This window comes from Nyctereutes procyonoides, unplaced genomic scaffold (assembly GCF_905146905.1).
Source record: "Nyctereutes procyonoides isolate TBG_1078 unplaced genomic scaffold, NYPRO_anot_genome, whole genome shotgun sequence".
Taxonomy (NCBI): domain Eukaryota; kingdom Metazoa; phylum Chordata; class Mammalia; order Carnivora; family Canidae; genus Nyctereutes; species Nyctereutes procyonoides.
Window position 1 is genome coordinate 21,957,995 of NW_026575037.1, and position 25,028 is coordinate 21,983,022.

General features: G+C 44.6%; 1 protein-coding gene across 3 annotated transcripts in view; it reads left to right on the forward strand.

The window, feature by feature from the left end:
• CRB1 (crumbs cell polarity complex component 1) overlaps positions 1-25,028 on the forward strand; it is a 140,298-nt gene that overhangs the window by 104,887 nt on the left and 10,383 nt on the right. For all 3 annotated transcript variants that reach the window (XM_055319423.1, XM_055319426.1, XM_055319424.1), the window contains 2 exons: positions 1,004-1,132; positions 4,865-4,991. In XM_055319423.1, the coding sequence (XP_055175398.1) occupies positions 1,004-1,132; positions 4,865-4,991 (256 nt within the window). The remainder of the gene's footprint in view (positions 1-1,003; positions 1,133-4,864; positions 4,992-25,028) is intronic.

The window sequence follows — 25,028 nt, forward strand, 5'->3', positions numbered from 1 at the left end:
AAGTACCCTCCTAATGAGATTCAAAAATTGTTTATTAAACCTAAGACGTATACAAAGCTTACATTTGCATTGCTAGTTGACCTCTCTCAAAGCTGGTTGACATTTTTGGTTCTTTTGAAAAGTCCTTAGGATAGTTTCCTTTTAAAGTCGAATTGATTAGCTCTTATGGGAAGAGACACACTTAACCGTCCTCTAGGCTAGTTTCTCCACCTTAGCTGCAGCACAACCAACTGGACAAAATTAAATTCCTCTTATATTTCCTGGACATTAATTATGCATCAGACACCATGCCCAGTGGGTCAAAGGACCTGAACAACACCCTTAAAATCTCTCGTAATCAGTCCCTTCGCACCCCTGGCACTTGCCTTTGCAGTCAAGTTCTGCTTAGCTTCTAACAATTTGTTCTGCCTTTTATAAGGATTCCTTAATGATACGCCCAGCTTTGTTGTTCTACCAAAGAGCCACACTCTTGGATTCACACACAGTTGCCACTGAGTGCTGTATACACTCCTCCTGGACAGCACTTGGCTTGCGTTCCGCTAACCTATGAATCATTAGGAAGGGAACAGCAAGTGTTGGCAGGGCAACAGGAGTTCAGCTCTGAAAGCCTACAGAGAAATCACAGGAGTGCTTGGGTACCAGAGTGGGGTCCTTGCTTTCCTGGCCTTTATAGAGCTGCAATTTTCCGTGGCCCGTGTTGATTTATTAGCAAGGCAGCAGCAAACCCAGCTATCGCAAGTTTCTTCCCAACCCTAAATTTATTGCCACCTCATGGCACAGATCTTATCTCACCAATGGAAACTGTGGAAATGGAAGATATATAGCCGAGCTTGTTACCGCGCCCCCCAGCAGGAGCTGTCTACTGAGCCAAAGGGGTCGTGCATAACCTAGCCTGAGTACTTGATTAGTTTGGCATTGACTGCATAGACGGACTTTTCCAAAAAGTTTTCTTGAATGAAATGATCAAGATGAACAGCTGTGGCTGTTGCCTTTCTCTCTCCAGACACTCCAGGTTATCCTCGACAGTCTGTGGGAACGAGAAGACGAATCTCACTTGCTACAACGGAGGCAACTGCTCAGAGTTCCAGGGTGAATTAAAGTGTCTGTGCCGGCCAGGTTTTACTGGGGAGCGGTGAGTCAACATTAGCACTTTCGAGAGAAGAAAAGTCTGGGCTGAACAACAGTGGGATTACTCAAAGTTGATTTCCCCTCCGATTTTTCATCTCTGTTCCCATAGGAAAATCCATGCTGACATACAGGTCCCACCAGAGTCAAACAAGAAAAGAGAAGGGAAAACAAAAATCACAGTTTAGGTCAAAACAAAGAACACTTTATTAGCCAAGACTTCAAATAGGAAAAGATGTCTTTGAAACAACGTAAAATGTGTTATTTTTCTTTCTGATAAGTATTTCTGGATTCATGTTTCTAATACATGATGCAAACAGAGTTGCTGTGGAAGCAAAATAAACTATACCTAAAAGATTGCCTCACAGAATTATCTAGAGCCCTGAAAGTAGATATGCCTTATCCATGTGAGTCTCTCTTTCCCAGCGACACCCTTCAACAACTCTTCAGCTAATACAGGGATTGTTGATGCGGAGTTGGCCGATGGCTTCAGACAATGGCTGAAAATGCAGGCAAATTCGGATATGAACTTGACTGGCTGAAGGTGAGGTCAAAGATTTAAAAAAAGAAAAAAAAAGGATATACTCCACAGCTTTTATCAGCTTCTCAAAAGGATCAATGTCCCCCCTAATGATTATAAACCAAGGCTCTATCTAAGCTCTTATATATCTCTATATAAACAGATAATAAACAATTAACCATTTGTTGAGCACGGTCACGCATCTTATAAATATCCTCTCTAATCGTTATTAATGCCACTTTGCATTTGCATAAACTGACGCTGAGGGGTCAAGTTACAGGTCAGGTGCCAATCCAGATGTGAGCTGCAGGGAGGCCCAGCTGCCTTCACAGCCTGTGCTCCTCTCTTGGATTTGCTGACAGAAATGAATAAGCCTTTGCTTGCAGCAGTTAGAAGAAAGTGGGAACCGTGCTCCTTCCTCTCCTAGGCCATCCGCCACAAGATAAGGATCTCGGAGCAAACTCCCTGCATTGAACGAATGAGATCAATGAAAATACAGAGCATCCAACAGAGAGAGTTTGACTGAATTAAATTTTCCCAGAAAGGTAGTTAATTAAATAATGGGCGTATTTGTGCTGACAAACCCCTGACAACTGCAGTTTGGATTCATTTGAATTTTCCCTTTTCCAGCTGGCTCCTCTGGCCTTCCGCAGATCCAGCTCTTTTGCCATTTTCACAACGTAGGCCATCTCGGGTAGACCTGCCTTTTACCCTTTCAAGGTTCAGTGACAAACCCAGCTCTTGCCTTCACAGCCTTTCAGTGCTTTGGCTCCAAGAGGCACATGCAGACCCAGACCGAGCGTGTACGTGCCGGGAAGCTCATTGCCCTGAATCATATTTTCCCATGCAACATATTGTTAACCCAGAGACCATGCAGCTGGCCTCAAACTCTATATGCCTCCGAAATAGCGCAAATATTTCCTTGTCCTAAATATTCCCTTGACCAGCTCTTCCAGTGTTTTTAAGTGCTGATTATTTCCTGCCTATGTCACAGCTGAATGCTTACTGTCACATTAATGCTTAATGGCACACCGCATAGACTCATCCAAAGCCTTGGATTATTATTTTTCTCTGCTATCCACACATTATCCCCATTTCAAACAAACATTTCCTTTCCTCCAACATTTGTTTAAAAGAATAATCTTGCACTTGAATGCAAATTATTTCTTTGAAATGTGCTAAGAAAAGGAACTCCAAGTTTTCCTTCCTCTCCCGGGGACTCTTTTCATCTAGACCAACTTCTCTGCTGCAAATGGATTTCTAAAAGAGTGAACACATGGTCAATAGATTCTGTGCTTTCAAAGTCCTTAATGGACTTATTTATTCTGATTTTTGATGTATTAATTTTGATCTCCAATGAAAGCTCTGATAATGTTTATAATGAATGTTTGTGTGTGGTACACTGTTTAATTCAAGAGAGGAAGAGATAAGAAATGGAGAAAGAATAGCCAGAGGGAGACTGGAAAATACTAGACCATCTCCCAAGGCTTAGGGGAATGTGACTTCTGTAACATCCAAAATATCGAAAAGCTGTCTTCCAGCAAATTGCCTCCTCTTCTGTCTGGCTAAACCCCCAACTTTACAGTGTCATCCTGGCAGGTTGCAGATGATGGATGGTGTGAACACTGGCCCACCCAGGACAAAAAGCGCTTGGCAGGCTCTCGCAAGTTGTCAGGTTTTGCTCAGATCTAATCGGAGAAGCCTCCTTCCAGTCCAGAAGCCTGAGCCAAAAAAGGAAAACAAAATGTCTCAGCTATGCTTGGTATCCAGCAGGATAAGGGAGCTGTTTTTCTGGGAAGAAATCTTTTTCTCCTTTATACCTTGGGTTGACCCCCACACACCCACCCCCTCATCCCTCTTCACTTTGAGCCTAGTGATTAGTTGACGCCCTGTGCATGCAAGTTTTACCTTTTGGAAGGTGAGAAATGAAAAACTTTACATTATGCTTTGACATCATAAGCTGCTCTTTAGGGATTCTTGAAGCTAACATTTTATATGGATTTCCCAGAGTAAAAGGGATGCCACAGTTACGGCTCTATCGTGAGGCCTAACAGTGCTTGGTTTTTAGCCTACGGTTGAGTGCTAAATACATACCTACCGAACGATTGAATAAAAGAGCCTGGTGAGTTAATTGGTAAATATACAGGAAAAAAAGCTGTTGGCCGAAGACCAAGTGAAAGATGACAGTGTCCCAGGGAGGAAGAAAATTTTAATATACCTTAGAATTGATATCACTTGTTTGGGAAAAATTCAGCTTTTGAAAGTCATTCTTTTTTTTTTTTTTAAGAATTTATTTATTTGAAGGAGAGAGTGTGCACAAGCAGGGGGAGGGGCAGAGGCAGAGAGAGACGCAGACTCCCCGCTGAGCAGGGAGCCCGATGGGGGACTCATCCCAGGACCCTTAGGCAGACGCTTAACCGACTGAGTCACCCAGCTGCCCCTTGGCTTTTGCAAGTCATTCTACTTGAATATTGAAAAATTACCCTTAGTTGTAAAACACATTTATTAGCAACTGACATTTTCTACTTATCCACTTTTGCTTTTTCTTAGAAAAAAAAAAAAAGAATTCCAAAGGAAAATAATCCAAAATTTCCAAGAATAAACCAATTTCTCCCCCCTGTTTTTGATGGGCTCCCTTTCCCCCACAGCCTGAGGGCCGGATGCATCCGAATCCTGAGAGCAGGGCCTGTTGGGGGGCGGGGGGGGCTCCAGGTGGCAAAATGCGGCCTCCAGCGCCCCTGGGGGTGGGCAGGCCGCTAACTGCCCTTCAGGGCTTTTTCTTGGTCTCTAAATACTTGCACCTGTTTTCTCCTTCTACGGTGAGTACAGCGTGTTGCCCTGAAAAACGAAATTTGCTGCAGGAATCCTAAGAGGCGTGTCCCACCCCAGGGAGTGTGCGCAGGTTGCACGGGAGCCGCTAAAGCGGACCGCCCTGGGCCCGGTGGATAAGGCTCCCTTTCTCTGTTCTTTTCTTTTGCTTAATTTTTTTTTCTTAAAGATTTTATTTATTTGTTCATGAGAAACGGAGGGAGGGAGGGAGGGAGGCCGAGCCCCAGGCCGAGGGAGAGGCCGGCTCCCTGCGGGGAGCCCGAGCGGGCCTGGCCCCGGGACCCAGGTCACGCCCTGGGCCGCAGGCGACCGCGGCGCCGTGTCCTCTCCGCACCGCGCAGCCGGGCGGGTGCGCAGAGGCCGAGGCCGCCGTGTGTGCTTCTCCTCCAGGTGCGACGAGGCGGCGGACGAGTGTGCGTCGGCTCCGTGTGCGCACGGCGGCCTGTGCCAGGGCCTGGGCCGCGGGTTCCAGTGCGTGTGCCCCGCGGCCTTCGCGGGCGAGCGCTGCGAGGTGCACGTAAGCGGGGGTCCGGGCGTGTGCCCCTCGGGCTCGGGGCCTCCCCTCCTGCCTCTGCGCCTGGCGGGGGGCGGGGCGGGGTGGGCGGGGTAGAGGGTGGAGGGGAGTGGGGTAGAGGGTGAAGGGGGGGTGCAGGGGAGGGGGGTGAGGTGGAGGGTGGAAGGGGGAGAGGGTAGGGTGGGGGGTAGAGTGGGAGGGTGGGGGTGGAGTGGGGTGGTGGGGAGTGGAGGGGGTAGGGGGGAGTCGGGGTGGGAATGGGGTGAAGAGGAGAGGGTGGAGGGGAGTAGGGGTGGAGAGGGGAGGGTGGAGAGGGTACGGGGGAGAGGAGGGGTGTGGATACGGTGGGGGGTGGGGGGTGAAAGGGGGAAGGGGGGTGGAGAGGGGAGGGTGGGGACGTGGAGGGGGGTGGGGGTGGAGTGGGCGGGGGGGGGCGGACACGCGGGGGCCAGAAACAGCTGGCCACCGAGGGGTATGAGGTTGGTGACCTTCCGGGGCCCCCGCGTCTGAAGGAGCCCTGCGGTGGGAGCCTGGGCCTGCCCCGGCTCTGGGTGCGCGGCTGTGACGGGCGCGGCCCCACGCAGCCCCACGCGGCCCCGCCCAGCCCCACCCTAAGGCGCTTGGGTTCCCGAGCCCACCTAGTATTCGTGGCGTGACACTGAGAACCACGGGTTAAACCGGGTTTTGCATCCGTTGTGTTTCGGTGCCTGGCTGCGCAGATGCTGCGTTGCCGACCCTCTGGGAAGTTAAATGTGTATATATTTGTATATACAGATTACTTTTATATCATATATGTCTCTTCATATATATAGCTATTATATATATAAAGAAGTGAAATGTGTATATATTTATATATATAAATTACTTTTCCATCTATCTATCTATCTATCTATCTATCTATCTATCTATAAGGGAATCACATGAAATCCGTAAAATGGAGAAAACTTTTCTGACATTCCTATCAAATCTCAAATTCTCTCTCACCGGTGTAATTTCTGATTCCGCCAAACCTCTCCTCCAGTAGAACGACAGAGAAACTCTACTTCCATGTCTTTTTCCTGCAACACTTTCTATTCAAAGAGAGTACCTTGGGTTAATTGCTTATAAATTTATGAATTTGCTGACGTGTCTATCAAATGGACTGATTTGAATTGCGTTCTGATGCATATTTAACAAAAGTTAGGTACTGTTGCATGTCCATACACCAAAAAATATGTATATTATAAAACTTGATTTCTTGGAGGCATATTTTTCTAAAATTTGCAAGTAAATGTATCATCTTTGAGTATCTTCCTGAAAAAAATCGTGAAAGCATAGGACCTTTCCTTATCAAAATGTATTTGGCACAATGTTTTTAAAAAATATATATACCTGAAATGATGAATCTATATGGTAAGTTAACTAATCGGATATGCAAAAAAATTATATATATTTCTTGCCTTTAATAGCCTAAACATAACAATTTTTTAGAAAACTTTATTTGGTAATATTTTTAATTGCTTCCACTGGCATATTAGCATTTCTGCTAAATCTCTCTGTACAGACGCGCCCTTCCAAAGAAGACATTGCGCTCATTTAAAGGGAAAACTGCTTTGATCCTATGAATTAATTTAGAAAACAACTACAGTGCTAATGACCTGACAAATACAATTTTGTAAACGCGTCTATGTCTTTAGGTGCTGCTCTGGTTCGAAAACATGAGGGTGACTTATCCATTGGGTGACAACCCGATTGCTTTAAGAAGGTCGTTTTCCTGTGGAAATGGCCAAGGAAAACCTAAATACACCAATCGAAATGAAAGGACAAGGTGGTATACCATAAGAGCGAAGGGAACGGATTGAATTCTATTTGTCAATAGTAATAGATTTTATGCAGCAAATTCATACCCTGTAGAGCCCTGGCAGTCCTTTCAAACTGGAAGCCATTGATTTTGAAATCTTTCCTTTATCTTCCTTCTTCTCGCTCACATCCAGGCACCATACAGCTGTCTCAGATGGATCCGTTCCCAAGTTAGACTTTGTGACATGATATTCGGGGAAAACCCTCATCGATGTTTGCATTCCCAAATATTTGAAGTAAGCATAAAATAGATGACCAAAGACCACACATATATGGCTTCACACTGACTCCCTTTTCGGTATTTCTGTACTTACATACTTACAGGCCGCTGCAGTGTAATCTGTTACCTTCCAAATATATCTGAGTCATTCTCAAACGCTTTGTGTGTGAAATTCTGATGTCTCTGTTGTCGTTGGAACTGTCAGGTGCTTTTCTATTTTCCCATCTTGCATGAGATATCTGACTTGAAAATACTTTCCCCTTTCTCTTTACTTTTCTGTATTTTTAATTGCATTGTGTGTGATTATGGCCTTTACATAGTTACACAGAAGAACAAAACTTTGTTTCTGTATCCCTACTTCTCATTCTCAGACAACTGTTTTCATTTGTCTTGACTGTGTCTTGCGTGGTAAGATGTCCACAAGCCAGGCACACGTGTGTACACACACACATACACACACACACACACACACACACACTCACCTCACATAATGGGCACATAAGCATCAGAGCTAACCTTCCTGAATTGAGGTCGGCTTCCCCAGATGTGTCCCTGCAAGAAAATATCTGGGGCCCTCAAAATCAAGGTTCCATGTACTTTCCCTCTCCGGCAAGTATTCCTCTAGGTGGCATTCTAGAAGTGGTCATATCCCTAATTGTTCTCACAATGGGTTTACATTGTCCCTGCCCATAGTAGGCATAGTTCAATCTGGCTCCAGAGAGGGGCCATCTCACCCGAATGACCAAAATTCACACAAACTCCTATAGAACAAGCTTCTGCAAAAAAACCTGTATTTAACTTAATAACATATCATTTACTTTTGCTTATTTTTAAGATTTAATACCTGAAGTCATAACTGGTTTTGGCCATGCCTTTTCCTTCTTTGTGTGTGGGTACATGAAGAATGGTTTTTATTACTTTCCTTTTTAGGAAATGGGGAAGTAGAGAAAATAGGAAGGTTTGCAGAAATTAGTGTTCTGGCAGCATGAGGAAACAATTAAATTCAAGTAACACTATTGAGGACCTACTCTGTGCCAGGGACTGTGATAAACTGTTTATATATATATATATTTTTTTTCAATATGAGTAACCAAAGTCTCCCAAAATCTTCACTAAGTTGTATTTACAGATCCTTTTGCCATTTCTGAACTTATGCAGCTTAATCTTATAAGATTAAAATGGAGTTCTTTCTGGAAATGGTGATACATAAAATTTGATGAGAAGAAATCTGGGTTGTCCAACTACCAGACTTACTACTATTTTGGACTCTTTCCCTTCTCTCCTTTTTGAATGTATGCAACAGTAACTTAATGACTACCTATTACGTGTCATGCTCTGGATTACGTACTAGGATTACGACTATAGGTGAGACACGAGCTGGCTCACAAGTTGAAGGTCTGGCACTGGATGTCGGTCAACAGTGGAGGACGGTTCTTGGTCAGTGCCAGGATGGAACTAAGCAGCAGCTGTAAAGGAGCACTCAGGAGGGGCAGCGTGCCCAGGCTTAGAGGTGGATGTGGAAGGACTTAAAGCCTATGCTGGGATTCAAAGGTAACCAGGTGTCAGGCTGTGGCAGGAGGGGTGGAGCAACAGAGATTATTTCTGGAAAAAGGGGTCACGGAGCTCAGGCAGGGTGGCTGGAGCCTGAGGTGGGAAAACAGGAAGACCGAAGCTTCAGAAGTAGCAGAAATGAGTCCTTTTAGGTCAAATTAATGACTTGGCTTTTCCTTCTAAGAGTAATGGGGAGTCTTTAAAGAGGTTCAATCAAAAGAGTAACAGGATCGCACTTGCACTTTAGAAACATCACCTGGGCTTCTATAGAGAGGATGGATGAAAAGAAATGCAAAACTGGACCCCAAAAGACACAGTTGGGGCCATCACAAAAATCCAGATAAAAGGAAAGGACATTTGGCATGACCTGATATAGTCAAAAGGCATTGGAGGAGGTGGAGCTGAACAAATTGCGGAGCTGTAAGACCTACCTCGTGATTGTTTGGAGAAGGCTGGGGAATATTATTTAAAAATATTTGGTGATTTAATAAATGAATAAATATAAGGTTCAGTGGGATATCCAAGTACAGTTACTAATCAATGTGAATATTCCAGTCTGGAGTTCAAGAGAGCTGAGCTGGGTGTCTAATTTTGGGTGTCATATCATAGATTTATTGATCTTTTGTATTCCATTCTCTACATCTATAATCCATTTGTATTTTTCCTAGTATCTTTTCTAGTTTTATTGAGGTATAAGTGACATAGAACAGGTGTAAGTTTGGGGGATCCCTGGGTGGCTCAGCGGTTTAGCGCCTGCGTTCGGCCCAGAGCATGATCCTGGAGACCCAGGATCGAGTGCCGCATTGGGCTCACTGCATGGAGCCTGCTTATCCCTCTGCCTCTCTCTCTCTCTCTCTCTCTCTCTCTCTGTGTGTGTGTGTGTGTGTGTGTCTCATGAACAAATAAATAAAATCTTAAAAAAAAAAAGAACGGGTGTAATTTAAGGTGTGCAATTGGTTAGTTTGCTACCCTGAGATATTGCAAAATGACTACTGCCATAGCCTTAGCTAACACCTCCATCTCATTACATAATTACCATTTCCTTTTGGGGTGAGAACATCTACCATCTATATTCTTAGCAACTTTTTTTGAGATTTTATTTATTTGAGAGAGAGGGAGAGAGCAAGAGCAGGGGTACGGCAGAAGGAGAGGGAGAAACAGACTCCCCACTGAGCAGGGAGCCTGACACGGGGCTCGATCCCAGGACCCTGAGATCATGACCTGAACTGAAGGCAGACACTGAGTCGACTGAGCCACCCAGGTGCCCGTCTCAGCATCTTTTAAGTGTGCAGTACAGTCATGTGGTGAGCTATTAGTCATCATGTTGAATATTAGACTCCTAGAACTTACTCATCGTATCAGTAAAAGCTTGACCCTTTGTCCAGCATCTCTCCAACCCGTCACCCTCCGCTCCTGGCTAACACCATGCTACTCTCTGTTTCTACGTTTTGTGCAATGTTTTTAGAGTTGGTATGTGAGTGCGATCATGCAGTACTTTTTATCTTCTGTCTGAATTATTTCACTTAGCATAACACCCTCAAGATCCAAATGACAGGATTTCTTTCCTTCTCATGTGGAATAATATTCTCTTGTGTATGTGTACCAGACCTTCTTTACTCATTTATCGGATCGGTTGTTTTCATACTTTGGCTGTAGCGAGCAATGCTGCAATGGACATGCGCGTACAGGTAGTTCTTTGAGGCAATGGTTTCATTTCCTTTGGCTATGTAGCCAGAAATGGGAGAGCTGGATCATACAGTAGCTCTGTTTTTAATGTTTTAAGGAATCTCCATACTACTTTACATAGTGGCTGCACCAACTTATATTCCCACCAGCAGTGCATCAGGGTTACCATTTCTCTACAACCTCACCAACACTTGTATGTCTTATCTTTTTGACGATAGCCATTCTGATGAGTGTGAGGTGATACCTCATTGTGGTTTTGAACTCTATTTCCGTGATGATTGGTGATGTTGAACACCTTTTCATGTGGCTGTGGGCATTGATAAATTTTTCTTTGGAAAAATGTCCATTCAGTTTCTCTGCCCATTTTTTAAATCAGATTGAGGTTTTTTGGCTATTGAGTTGTAGGAGTTCCTTACACATTTTGGATATTAACCCCTTATCAGATCTATGATTTGCAAATATTTTCTTGCATTCCATACGTTGCCTTTTCATTTCATTGATGGCTTCCTTTGCTGTACAGAAGACTTCTAGTTTGATGCAATCCCACGTTTGCTTGTATTGCCTTTGCTTTTGGTATCATTCCAATTTTAGTATATGTGCTGCCGAAGCGAGCACAAGTTGCTTTTGGTATCAAATCCAAAAAAATCATTGCCAAGATTGATATCAAGGAACTTAACACCATATGTTTTTGTTGAGGAATTTTATGGTGGCAGGTCTTATATTCAAGTCTTGGATCCACTTTGAGCTGATTTTTTATTGTTGTGAGAAAGGAATTCAGTTTTATTCTTTGGTGTGTGGCTATTTAGTTTTCCCAACACCATTTATTGAAAAGGTAATCCTTATTTTTGGCTCCGTTGTCATAAATTAATTGGCCATATATTGGTGGATTTATTTCTGGGCTCTCGATTTTGTTCCATTTATCTATGTGTCTGTTTTTATGCCAAACCCATACTGCTTGAAATCAGAAAGTGTGCTGTCTTCAGTTTTGCTCTCCCTTCCCAAAATTGCTTTGGCTATTCAGGGTCTTTTGTGGTTCTATATAAATCTTAGGGTTGTTTGTTCTATTTCTAGGACAAATGCCATTGGAATTTTTTTAGGGGTTGCATTAAATCTGTGGATTGGCCTAGGTATGGACATTTGAATGATATAAATTCTTCCAATTCATGAGCACAGAATATCTTTCCATTATCTGTCTCTTCTTCAATTTGTCTCAATCCCTATCTTACAGCGTTTAGCGTACAGATCTTTTACCTCCTTAGTTACATTTATTCCTGAGTCTTTTATTTTCTTTGATGTTATTGTAAATGGGATTATTTGCCTATTTCTCTTTCAGATATTTTGTTGTTGATGTAGAGAGATGCAACGTATTTTTGTATGGTGTAAAACACCTAGAAGGAAACATAAGGAAAAAGCTTTATGACATCGGTCTTGGCAATGACTTCATGGGTATGGCACCAAAAGCCCAGAGAACAAAAGCAAGAATAGACAAATAGAACTACCTCAAACTTCAAAACTCCTGCACATTAAAGAAGCAATCAGTTGAGCGATTTTTATCCTTCACTCTGCTAATGTGGTATGTTATATTGACTAACTTATATGTTGCACTGTCCTTGCATCTCAGGGCTAAGTGTCACTTGGTCATGATACATAATCCTCTCAACATGGTATTGAACTTGCTTTTCTAGTATTTTGTTGAGATTTTTGCATCCATGTTCATCATGGATATTGTTGGCCTGTAGTTCTCTTTTTTTGTGGTATCTTCATCTGGCTTTTGTATCAGGATAATGTTGACCTTATGAGATGAGTTTGGATATTTTCTCTCCTCATCAGTATCTTTTTTGAAATGTTTAAGGAGGATTGGAGTTCATTCTTCTTTAAATGTGTGGTAGGATTTACCAATGTGCGATCTGGTGCTGGGCTTTTCTTGGTTGGGAGGGTAAGTGATCACATTTCTAACACCAAAATAACTGTTGTGGAAAGGAATAGATGACACTATTGAAACTGCAAATAATGACATGTACTGGCACTGCTTTCAACTTGAGAGGCTCTCATATTTGTAAGTCCAGTTTGTCCCCCTCATAATATCCCTGAGAGGCATTAACATCTTTATTGTAAAGATAAATGAATAGAGACTTTTAAAGGGGTTACCTGAATTTCTCCAGGTCAGGTATGCAGGAAGAATCAGAGCTAGGGTTTATCCACATCACTTTTTCCAAGTCTAATGCTAACGAAAGGTTTGAGGTCTGTCACTTAGGACTCAGGAAAGGGATCTTGGAGTAAGTAGCAGGAGTTTTGTTGCCCTCTTATTGTTGTCCAAACTGGTAAAAAATATACATACATACATACATACATACATACATACATACATACATAATATGTTAGTCATCATCAGGAACGGTTTGGAAAACCACATAAGAACTCCTTTCCAATGCAAACGTAAATTTTTGGTGCCTATTGACTGATTGCCACATCTCTTGAAGGAACTGACACAAATAGAGATGATAGCAGGGATAATTAGAATAATCAGAGAGAGGGGATTCGAGGAGTAAACAGACACGTCTAATTCCTAAAGTGACTCTTCATCCCGGCTAAATGAAGAGTCTGAACATACATGCAAATGAGTGGATGTCCTGATCGAGGGAACCCGTTCAGAAAATCCCAGAGTTCCAGGATGGGAGACATTCACTGAGATGTAGTAAGTCTAACAAGTGATAGGAAATTCTCTCTCACACACTAAAAAATTTATAGAACTCATTAAACTAAGAGAGTAAAGCAGAAAGTAAAAATAAACTCAGCAGGGATTTGGAGTCATTTATGAATGACAGAGTCACAGATGGTTTCTGAGAGGGTTAGAGCTGTGCTTGATCAGAACGGCTCACGTCAAGGATGATGCCAACTGGCCCACATCCTCGGGCTTCTGTTAAGAACAGAGCACCGGCCAGTGGCACAGGAGGCTTCCTCTCTGTGGCAGCCTCTTTGTGCTCTCAATTTGGCCTTTAGGAAGGAGGTTCCCAGAATGGCATTCTCTACAAATGGTTATTTTTAAAAACGCTGTCACTTATCACTGAGTTTCCACTAATTAGCATTCAGGAAGGAGTAAATATAGAGCTAACATAAGAAACGGTTCTGAAATGTTATTTTGATGCATTTCAATCACTGAAATCAGCTCTGATTCAGTTCACTAATCTGTTTTCCTTTCATCTTTCACACATTATTAAGACTTCTGCTTCACCAAGTATAATTAATGCTCTTCATTTCTTAATGTGGGGTCATCAGCACCAGCTTCACAGAAATCATGTAATGATTTCATGTAATGTTGACCTTCACCTTCAGAACACATTTCTTCCTGTGTCCAAAATAGAACAGAAGCAGGCGATAGAGAGTGCGGCCCCTGGATTGTAGGTATAACTGAATTGGTTGGTGTGAAGCCACAGACAAGTGTCAGAAATAACCAGGTTGAAGTTTGCCACTGGGTTGACTAGCTAACCAAGTCAAACAGCTTTGGAGGTACCTGCCAGATTAATCTCATCATCTTTTAAATCTCCCTGATGGGATCATTGCATTGCTACAATATTGGGCTTTGCCGAAACTGGCTTTTAAAATATTTATTTATCCATTTGTCCGCCATTTATTGAGAGTCTGCTATAGGCAAAGCTCCGAGCCAAGCAAGGTGAGCAACTAAAATATGCACAAAGGATGTGTTCCTGCTCTCAAAGAGCTTAGGCTGGAGAACTGAGTAACTTCCATGGCTAGCTCCACCCACATAGTTTTACAATTTTGTAAATAACGAAGGTATCTGAAATGTGCCTATAATGGCGTATGTTGGTTATGACAAGGGTGACCGCGTTATTTTTCAACTGGAGTATCTTGAGAGTGAAAGCGAGAACTGATAATAATCATGTTGGACAACAGCCTCAACTAATATTGCTCTGTGCAGACTGAGATACATCCTAGTTATTGCCCAAGGGGGAATGCATTATGTTTCATCGGATCCACTTCCATTCTCTTCAAAATGTGGTTGAAGTCTATCATAGATCATTTCGGAAATGAGGTGTACATGACTCAAACCAATTAGTTGGCCAACTGACTCAAAGCAAACAATGAAGTCAATTGCATCTTGTTAGTTGCCATTTTCTTGAATTATCCCCCTTGTTTTATACTCGGGGAGAACTTTGGCGTTGGTTCCATCTATTCAGAACAGAGTTGTGATCAACCAAACTGAAAACTGCTGGGACGCGATCAGATACCATGCTATTGCCTAGTTTGACATGACATGAATTTAATTTTTCCTGATTTTTAATTTTTCACAAATGGAGAGTGTAGATTCTTATGTAATGTGGCTTTTCTTCTTGAATGACTTACATTCCCTTTAGGAAATGAGGCTTCGGCTCATTGAATCCATTGCTGATCTTTTTTTGTGAGAGCAAATGGAGTGACATGTAGAAAACGAGGTACCCTCGAGGGAATTTAAATAGCAAGATAACTGACTTGGAATTAGTAATTGTTTCAATATTATTTCTACTTAAAACTTTCATGACGCGTAGTACCTATTTATGGATTGTATGCATAGGATTTTCCTAACCTTTGTAAAAAAAAAAAAAAGTCTTTATTTCTAAAAGGGCATAAAGACCATGGCTATTATGGTTTACTCACAGTTACAATTTCTGAATCACAGAATGTGGCATGTAAACTGTAGAAATCTATCGGAAACTAATTGTATACAGAAAGGAAGCAACATATTAATAATACGGCTCATCCAAAACAAAGAGGCTACTTGCAGTGAAATGCATTTGGTCATTTGGGAGGCATATTCATGCTTGTCTCATGGTCTCCTTGAGTTTAATTTAGTTCCACATGTGGCTCTGAGTTACTTCCACCCATTTCCCCCAGTATTTCTTTAATAATCCCATCGGGTAGCAAGCTTATGCTGTAGAGGACAACTGAGGTGTCAGTACATTTGTTATTTAAAGTGGCAAAGTACGTAGTAATGCTTGAGAGATGACGGAAATCTCTCTAGTTGAGAACCTAAAACTCAGGGGAAAAAATTACATTTTAAAAGTAAAATGTTCCTTTGAGTTTTTTAACAGCCAGCATCAAGTCACGTATATAATGGATACTCAGTGGTCACTAACGTACTAAGGAGTGAAATGATTTTGAAGTTCAAAGTGGCAGTTTCTAACTCAAGAGAATCGTGCACGTGTGTGTGTGTGCGCGCGTGCGCGCATATTCAACTTGCCCCACGGGCATTGAAATAAATGAAATTAATGAAAGTGAGAGTATCGCGTCTAGAAAGTTGGCCCATTTTTCCGACCCATTTTGCGAAATGCAAAAGGCAAGTCTGAGACATGAGCAACCACTTCAGTGAGGAGACTGTCCTAAGTGAGGCTCGGTGAGCCACAGTGTCCGTGAGGGGAACAATCCCATCCAAAACCCGAATGCACAGAAACCCTATTATTTATGCTGAAGTGGAATTTGATATGAACTGGCTTTTTCCTGAGCTGGTCCCAGAGGAAGCTTAGGTCCGGAAAGACACCGGCTCACACCTGTAACGTGACCACGTGGACACCCAAGGTCGCCCGCAGGGGGCCCGCGGGGATGGGGTTCCCTTGGCTGCCTTTTTGCTTCTGGAAGAGCAGCCCCTTGTATCAGATGCACAGAGCCCCCCAAATCCTGGTGCCGGGGGCGGGGGGGAGTGTAACGTGTCTTCAAGGATGAACGTGGTTGCAGTCTTAGAATCCGCCTTCCCTTGGCTCCTCTAAAGCAAGTGGGAGCCGACTTTGGGAAGGACATAGGAGGGATGTGGGGCTCGTTCCTTTGAGGCTTGCGTGCTCGTTGCCTTCCTCTGGGCCTGGCCAGGTGTGTGCGTGCTCAAACCTTGCCCGGGGAAGCTTCCCGGCCGCTCTCCCCTTCCCCACAGGTCCTGGGAGCGCTGCAGCAGCCCCAGGGCAGCCCTGTCTTGACTCTGCGTGTCTCTGGGGGGGGGGGGTGCTGCCTTCCAGCCAGGGCCTTCGGCTCCTTCCTCAGGCTCAGGTGACAGGTGACGGTGTCTGACGGTGTCCCCGCGCTGGTTCGGCCCCTTTCCCGAGGACACCCAGGCCTCGACTTGCAGCACAAGCATCCGCATCTCGGGAAGGTGGGGGCACGTGTGTCTCTTGCCTCTGGAACGCCGCAGCCCGGCCACGTGGCTGACAGGTAGACGGTGGGGGGAGAGGACGTGCGCTGCGCGGGAGGGAGCCAGGATGTCTCCAGAGGTGAGGGGCAAGGGGGGCCTTGGGGACTGAGCAGGGACTGTCCTGGCAAAACCTAAATGACCCCCCCCCGCCGCTGAAAGACCGAGGGGCTTCCCAGAGTTACCATTTGCGTCCCCGCGTGTGTTTCCACAACCGTGTCTGACGCTGGGGAGGAATCCGGGAAATGCACCCCACGAGCCCCACGCCCCGAATTTCGAGGAAACTTGCATCTGGTTTCAGAGGCAAACGCTACGATGTAAGGAGAAGACGCGCCCCGGATCTGCCTCGGAGGCCAAAGCGCGGCCTGAATTCACAGGAGTTTGGTCCCTGCGAGCCGCTGCGAGGGGGGACGTTCCCCGGGAGCAGGTGGGAATTAAGGGGGGGCCGTGGAACCGAGAAAGCTCACTTGGAGGACAGGAAACGGGAGAGCCTGTCCCCAAGAGAGGCAAGAGAGAAAAAAGGTCACGAGTAAAGATGTGAGAGTGGGGGCCGCCTTGGGGGCTCGGCGGTGGAGCGTCTGCCTTGGGCCCAGGTCGTGACCCCGGGGTCCCGGGATCGAGTCCCGCATCGGGCTCCCTGCACGGGGCCTGCTTCTCCTTCCGCCGTGGGTCTCTGCCCTCTCTCTCTGGGTCTCTCATGAATAAATAAGTAAAATATTTTTAAAAAAAGATGTGATAGTGGGAAAAGGTTTAGGTGACGTGAAGTCCAGAGAGCGGAGAGGCCTGCCCGGAACAGGCCAACGGTGATGGGGACGAATGGGATGTAAAACTGGACGCATTAAGGTCAGGGCTGGGTTTGTAGATGAAACCACCCAAGCATCTATTAAAATGCAGCCAGAGTAGGAAGAGTTGGACGAGGTAGGCCTGGGCCCTGTTTTCCTGGAAGCAGTTTCCTGCCAGTGGGGAGCACACGGGAGCAGCCTCGAACTTTCTCACTAGAAGGGGCCTTACACCAAAAATGGTAGCGGTTTTCTTTAATGATGGTCCTAATGGATTAATGAAAGCTCCCCAATGACATTCATAGACTTATTCTTTCCAGTTGGAACCCAAACCAACAGAAACTATTCCTCGTTCCAGAAATTTTTTTTTTCTGTATAATGCTATGCAGGCAGGCAGTTTTCCTTGAGCAGGTTTGTTTGTTTTTCTAATGAATTTGCGAAAGGCAGATATTCTTTAAGCCAATTTTTTATTTCCACTAATTAAAAGTTTTCTGTGGGCATAGTTTTATTAGTAAGTCTTGCTTTAAGCACCTTAAAAAGAGAGAGAGAGAGAGAGAGAGAGAGAGAGAGAGAGAGACTTCATTTGAATCTTTCTAAAGTTTTTGTTCATTAATTGAGGATTTTCAGGCCTGTGATGTTTTTGGTCTGAGGAGGTTCAAGTATAACCAGATTAAGTCTCCCTTCAGGAAAAATTGAGCCAATTCCCTAGATCAAGCCCCACTAAAAAAAGAGTCTTGGAGGCAATACACAGCTGCTGTTATTTTTTTTTTGTCATCTTAAAGGTTATAAAATCGAGAAATATATTGATTCACTTAAAGCCTCATTGAGCAAATCGATATAAAATGTACCCTGTGCCCAGCAGTAGGTGGTTTGAATATTTTTTTGTGATTCGTGCAATCCATTTTCAAAGCCAAGGAAACCAGAAGATTCTGAGAGTGAGCCATTAGCTGTCCTCGGGGACTTAACAGCTCAGTGCAGAGGAAACCCCACCGTTCGGGCCTCAGGTGAGCGGGATTTTCGTGGTGCCCTTTCTGCCAGCAGTTGTGCCTCCTCTGATGGTGACTGCTCCTCATGACCAAAAGCATCCAGCGTGCGATGCCTCGTTTAATCCTAATCACTAGCGGTAGCGTAACTTCCAATCCACAGATGTTAAAACTAAGGCCTAAACAAGTTAATGAATCGTTAACTACGCAAGCGTCATGCACTTCATCTAAACTCAAATCCGTGCCCCTTTCTCCGATACGCAGTCTTGGGTTTCATGGCCTAATTCGTAAAGTGCACCCCTTGGAGGCCGTTTTCAAGCAGCCCGCCCTACCTGAAAATTTTAGAAATGTTAACAGTTCTCAATTGTAAAGTGAATGTTTAAAATAGGTGCCACTGCAAATGATTTCCCAAAACACAAGTGTTTCCTGAAGCCCGCTATACCCAGGGACCTCGGTGGAGGTTTCAGAAGAGCAGTTTGGGAGGGCAAATGAGGAATGTAGACGGGAAAGAGATTGTAAATCTACTCTATGCCCCTAATGGGACCCAGTATCTATTTATTTTTACCATTAAGTCCTGTGAATGCCATAGATCCTAACAGCTGGCAGTATGTAAATTATCCCAATTTGCTGCTTCTTGAGGTGAAAGGTTGTGTGTATTCGGGCTGATATAACTCCACTGCCACTTAATTGCCATTATAAATGCTCTCGAATTATAGAAACCAATATAAGCACCTTGATTTAAATATTTATTTGCAGAACCTTAAGAGCATTGAGCTTCACATTCAGCTTTGTGGGGTGAGCTAAAGGGGTACAAGTTCTCTGTAACTGCATGTCCTCTGTCTTCTGCCTTGAGACTGAAATGGTGGTTGTAGGTCCCAGAACTCCTGCCATGGCTGGGGAACAGGCCACCGCCCCTTGGAGGAGGAAAATGTATACGTTTGTAAAGAGGCCTTCTGGAACACGAAGAGCCCGGGATGCATTATGAAGGTGATGTGTGTGTCCCTAAGGACCAAACATCTCAGCGCTACCTGTTAGAATGAGAGACTGTGAGCGAAGGGTAGACTGTGTCTTGCGTGTTGACTTACCTCCACGCTGAGCCAGAGCAGGACAAAGCAAGGACACCACCTTTGGTTCACTTCCTTTCTAAGGATTCGTTCCCTGATTTATTTGTTCCCAGTGAACCCAGACTCTGATCAGAATCACAAGCTCCTACTACATTCTTAGTTAAGAGCGAGGTCCAGGGGCACCCGGGGAGCTCAGTGGTTGAGCGTCTGCCTTCGGCTCAGGGCGTGACCCTAGGGTCCTGGGACTGAGTCCTGCATAGGGCTCCTTGCATGGAGCCTGCCGTGGGACCTGATCCTGGGTCCCCAGGATCACGCCCTGGGCTGAAGGCAGCGCTAAACCACTGAGCCACCCAGGCTGCCCTGGATGAAATCTTAAAAAAAAAAAAAAATGAGGTCCAGATTGGGTGCATGGATCTCTAGAGCTTTCCTCTCTACCTGGCAAATATACGATCATCACGGGGCTCTGTCAGGAGCCACTCAGCATGTATGTTGAGGAGTCTGTTTTTGCATTTGTTTAAATTATGCCATTTAATTCATCGGCTCAGCTCAAAACATTTTGAGCACCTACTACAACATGTAATGAACTTTGAAGCTGACAGAGGGGGAAAAGATGGTATGTTCTGTTTGACTGCAGCTTTGCAAATAGAAAACAGTTCAGATCTTGAAATCGTACGTTCATTATGCCATGAACTATAGGAATCCATGGCAGAGAATATTCCGGCTAGAACTTTTGCTACATAAAATAAAAGTACATTCTTAAAATAAACGTATTTAGACTTTATAACATTCTGTACCTACGCAGTGTTGACTTTCTTGATTTTCTAGCGGTCGTGTAAGATGACCTTCTTGCATCAGACTTGTTATACAGGTGGCGATGTGCCATCGCAACCAGACAGCTGAAGGACATTTCAGGGACTCCTGTGTCACCGTCCTCATCAACTGGCATCTATTGAATCCAGGCACTGTAAATAATACTTATATACTTTATATATAGTGAAATATGTGGGCATGTTTTCACGCGGATAATGTTGAGGCCATGTTTTTATATCTCTAAGAAAAGAAGAGCTCCTACCTAATGGTTTTGACACTCAAAAGGAATATAAAAACAACTCTGCAGCTCGCCCATGCTCGTGGAAAGCTTCAGTCCTTAGGCGATGGGTGAAATGGGAAAGGCTTCCTCGGTCTGCTGCTAAATGTTCCCCAGTGTCCTCCAAACAGTGTGGACTCGTTCATTCCAGGCAGAGGTACTAGGGTATTTAGAGAATCAGCTGTGACACCCAAAAGGACTAGCTCCTTTTACTTGGAAATTAGCAAATGGATGTACAACTTTTAATTATGCATAAATTTCAAACTTTCTATCAAAGTCAAATTGTGCTGATGTTAGTCAAATGTAATCTAGGCATCGATTCAAGAACCTGCTGATGGAGTAAAAAAAAAAAAACATGGAAACTTGTTAACAAGAAGTACAATTATCTACATCTCAGCAAATAATGCCAGGGTGTCATGTAATATGCTGAGCTCAGGCAGCCCAGAGCCAATGAAGATCTCTTTCTTTTCTTCACCGTTAATATTTACAGTTGGAAGCAATACATGGCTGCAATCTAAGTGCTGCACCTCAGAAGGGAGTTGTTGGCCTGATACCTTGTTTCCTGACACTGTGAAGCCCTGAAACCTCCATCTTCTTAATCATCGCCTGATAACATTGTGTAAGAACCGGAGGGTGGCACATGGCTGGTTTACACCAGCAACAACCCTGGGAGATTTTCTGCATTGTTTAGTTATTTTACTTCTTGGTAGACATGCTGGGGTGTTAAAAGCAGAGGACTGAAAGTTGTGAATTATGGGTCCTGTTCTTTGTTCTCCTGCTGATTTTTTCAAGGTCCAAGCAGGCACCGTTTATAGATACAACGTACCTCCCAGACGCCTACTGTGTGCCAGGCACCTTCCCAGGGCTCACCAAGCCCTTCTGCCCATCAGTCTCCTTTACTGAAGCTGATCCTCACATGCAAAGTCCTCAGAGAAAAATTAAACAGTCGTTGACAAACAGGGAAGCGTGGCTGGTTAGATAAGCATCGTATATAGTTAGAGACCCGAAAGGTAAAATAAGCATTATTATGCCACTCTCTGTGTGTAAATATGTCAACTGAAGGTAGCACAGTTGAAATTGAGGGCGGAGTTGAGGTCCTGTCCGTATCGTATCTTGCCCTACCCAGGGTGCGTCTGCGCATCCCTGTACGAGCTCTGACGATTTGGATGCTAGGTCTGCTGCTTAAAAGCTGTGTGACTTTGGACAAATTGCTTAAATCATCTTTTGAATAAGGGCAATCATGTCTGCACCATTAGCTCGTTGCCAAGATGAAGAGGAGAGGCATATAAAATGCCGGGGACAGATTACATCTCCCGATTTTCATTTCTTTTTCCCCGTGTATCACAGATTACATCTCCTGATTTTCATTTCTTTTTCTTTTTCCCCGAGTATCACCTTCTAGCTTCAAGGTAGTGTTTCCAGGTGATCCCACTGTAGAAAATGAACAGGGCACGGAGAGGCTGGATTGCCCAGGTGGAATGCACAAGCACCAAAGACCCCGCTGTCCCCTTCGAGGCAGAATTATGTATTTATTCTCCACGCCTGAGGCTAAGCAGAGAGCCCCAGCCAACAAATGTCAGTAAAAGATGCTCTGGAACCACTGGATGCAGGACTGACGTGTCTGGCCCACGGAAGATGCCTTCCACTTGTCCTCGGGCCTCCCACCCGCGGGGGTGCTTGGCTGGGGGGCCGTGTTGCGGCTCCTTTTCTCTTCCCAAACTTGTAGCTGCTCCTCGCCTGGTTGAAGCGCAGCAGGTGGCTTCCTCTTACCCCCAGCGCCGCCTGCGGAGTGTCAGTGCATCCCGGGCACCCCGCTCGGCGGAAAGGACTGAGGCTGCGTGTCTAACCTGTGCTGTGCGAGCAGAATGACCCTGGAAAGAACATGAGTACGCAGCATGTTGGGAGGATTGGTATCCGGCCTCGTAACAGAATCGGGGAGGGTTCTTCAGGCCTGGTGACTAAGCACGGCTTTCCTCCTGAGGCTCTTAACACAGTCCTGTCCCTGAGGACAAGTGATCTAAATGGTGATTGAATAGAAAAGTTACAGACCCAAGGGAAATATTTGTTTTTAAGGGGGGAAGAGGAGTGCTATTCTGGGGTATGGGAAAAAGAAGAGATGTACTGCACCGCAACCCTGAAGATGCTTCGTTTATAGTTTGAATTCTCAGTCCCCAGTCCCTTTGGGAGTTAGGAAAACAAAATCTCCTTTTGATTCAGATTATCTAATGGGAGGGATATTCTTCTGGCAATGACTTCAGAATTCAGAAAAAAACATGTATACCATTTCCGCGTCAATATGACACAGGATTTTGGGAAAATGCAGTAATCCACCAAGATTCTCCTGAAAGAAAAACAACAAACCCTTACATTTTGAGAATATTGATAGTAAATTGTAGAAGTAAGATATAAGCAAACGTGTTAGCTGGGTTATGTCATTTCTTCTTAAATTGATCTACGAACTCGGTAGGAAGCAAAATTTGATCTATTTTACTAACATACTAAAAAAAAAACAAATCACTAGTAAGAGGAGTCTTCAAGTGATTTCTCCTTGGAGCATTTTGTAGGAAAGGAACAGACTACTTGGCATGTCCACGTCCTGCCTTTTCCCGGCAAGGATCTCCTAAAATATTATTTCAAAAGATAAAGCAGACGTTTTTAATATTATAATTAATGTATATACTTAGAGAGCCAAAGGTATAAAATAACCATCTCGGCTACGTCGTCTGATCTAATTTTATAATAACCTGTCAAATTCTGTGCTGAATTTATACCTAGAGATAGGGCAATTTTAGTCTGACTATATTTTTTAATAGGGAAATACTGTTAGACTTTTTGTCCCTGCCACCACCACCACCACCACCCCCCCCCCCCGCCAAAAAAGCTGGCTTTACCTTCTATTGTGCTAAGGAAACATATACTTTCCCCCAACTGTGTTCTTGGGCATTTAGGTGGACTGTTAACAAAGTCAAATCTAAGGCTTTCCTGTGTGTGTGTGTGTGTATTTTAATGTTGCCAACCTAATAACCTATAGACTTTTACCAAATGGCTCATTTGGAATTTGACAGCCTGACTTCGGAAAGAATTCTTGATTTCTAAAACTAAATAGCATTTTAATATAAATCTGCACGATGTGAAGGTTCCTACCTTTGCAGGTTGTAAGATACCTTGGTGTTTTTAAGTTACTTCCAAACCCATAAATTTCGGTAATGCTCACTTTGGGATCTGACCAGTCTCAGTTCCACAGGACCCGTCTCTGGTTAGACACACCAAGTCTCCAACTGGTTTGGACAGAGAGGGCTGGGCAGGGAAAGGACTCCCGGTAACGCATACCCTGTGTCTTTCATCTCGCACCAGGCCGACTTGGAAACTCAAAGTCCAGTAATTTGATGTAAACCGACAATGACAATCGAAATGGCCACTTCTGAGATTATTTAAGAGAAGGCGCCGGGTATAGACATTCATCAATGAAACACTGGAAGAAAGGGTTTTTATTCCTAGGTTTGCTTTTTAAAATAAGAATAGAGTAAATGGCACAATAGATTATATAAACAAGGACTTCAATGACAGGCTGTCCAAGGGAGAGCAATATATTTTACGGGGGTGACTCGACGCCGCACTTTATCACCCACACGAGGGGAAGCCGATTTTCGTTTGGTCAATAAAACAGAAGCTCCAGCGTCGAGCCCGGGCCCGGTGGACCGCGTGGTGGGGCCTGGACGCCGGGCGCCCCCGTGGGCTGGGGCGCAGCTGGGGCTGGCGCTGCTGCCCCGGGGGTGTCGGGTGTTTTGGTTCTGTTTGCCTATCAACAGTGCTGCGGGGGCGGGGGTGCAGAGGGAAGGTGCATTTGGCCCTTCGTGCTCTGGTAACTCGGCGCAGGCCTGGGTGTAAGTGGAACTGGTTATTCCAGAGCTGGATTTACTGCCGTCTCCCAACTGTTGAAAATTGCACTCCGTGGGCTGCAAGGCAGGGGGGCCGGGGGCATCTCATTATAGGAGGCGAGGTTTCTCAGAGGCTGGACTCTCTGCTGAGTTACTGAGGGGCTGACTTGAATGTGGACTTGGACCAAATAATTTTCTGATAAGTTGGCCATAAATCCTCAGTGAAATAAGCTTGGTGTTCTCAGCCTATCTATTGGCTTTTTGATCATTTTTATGGTTTTTCCTTTTGCCGGTCAAATTATCCTTATATGCTCCTAAAGCTCCTCTGACATGGATTAAGTCAACACAAACCAATAGACCTTCATTACTTTGGCAACTGGTTTTGATTTGGGGGCAATAAATACAATGACACAGACTAGATTACCCCGGCCAAAAGGATATGTGATAAGCCGTAAGGATGTCAGGGCCCCGGCGCTCTTTTTCCTGCATAATGTGAGAAGGAATTAATAGCAGCTTTTGGCCCAAACTGAAGATAGAAATCTGGTAGAGAAAAGAGCCCAAGTGAGCTTCTAGGTCAAGAAGTGGGTCACGGGGAGGTCTGTGCACACCCGCCGGGGGCCTGGTGCTGTGCTGGGTGCTGGCAGGCGGGGCTCGGGCCAGATATAGGAGGAAGCTAACGCATGATGTCATCCACGAGGGTCTTCGTGTCCAGGAGGGGAGATGAGACCATCAGTGGGAACGAGATTTACGGGGCGATAAATGTACAGAGAAGACAGAAATTCAG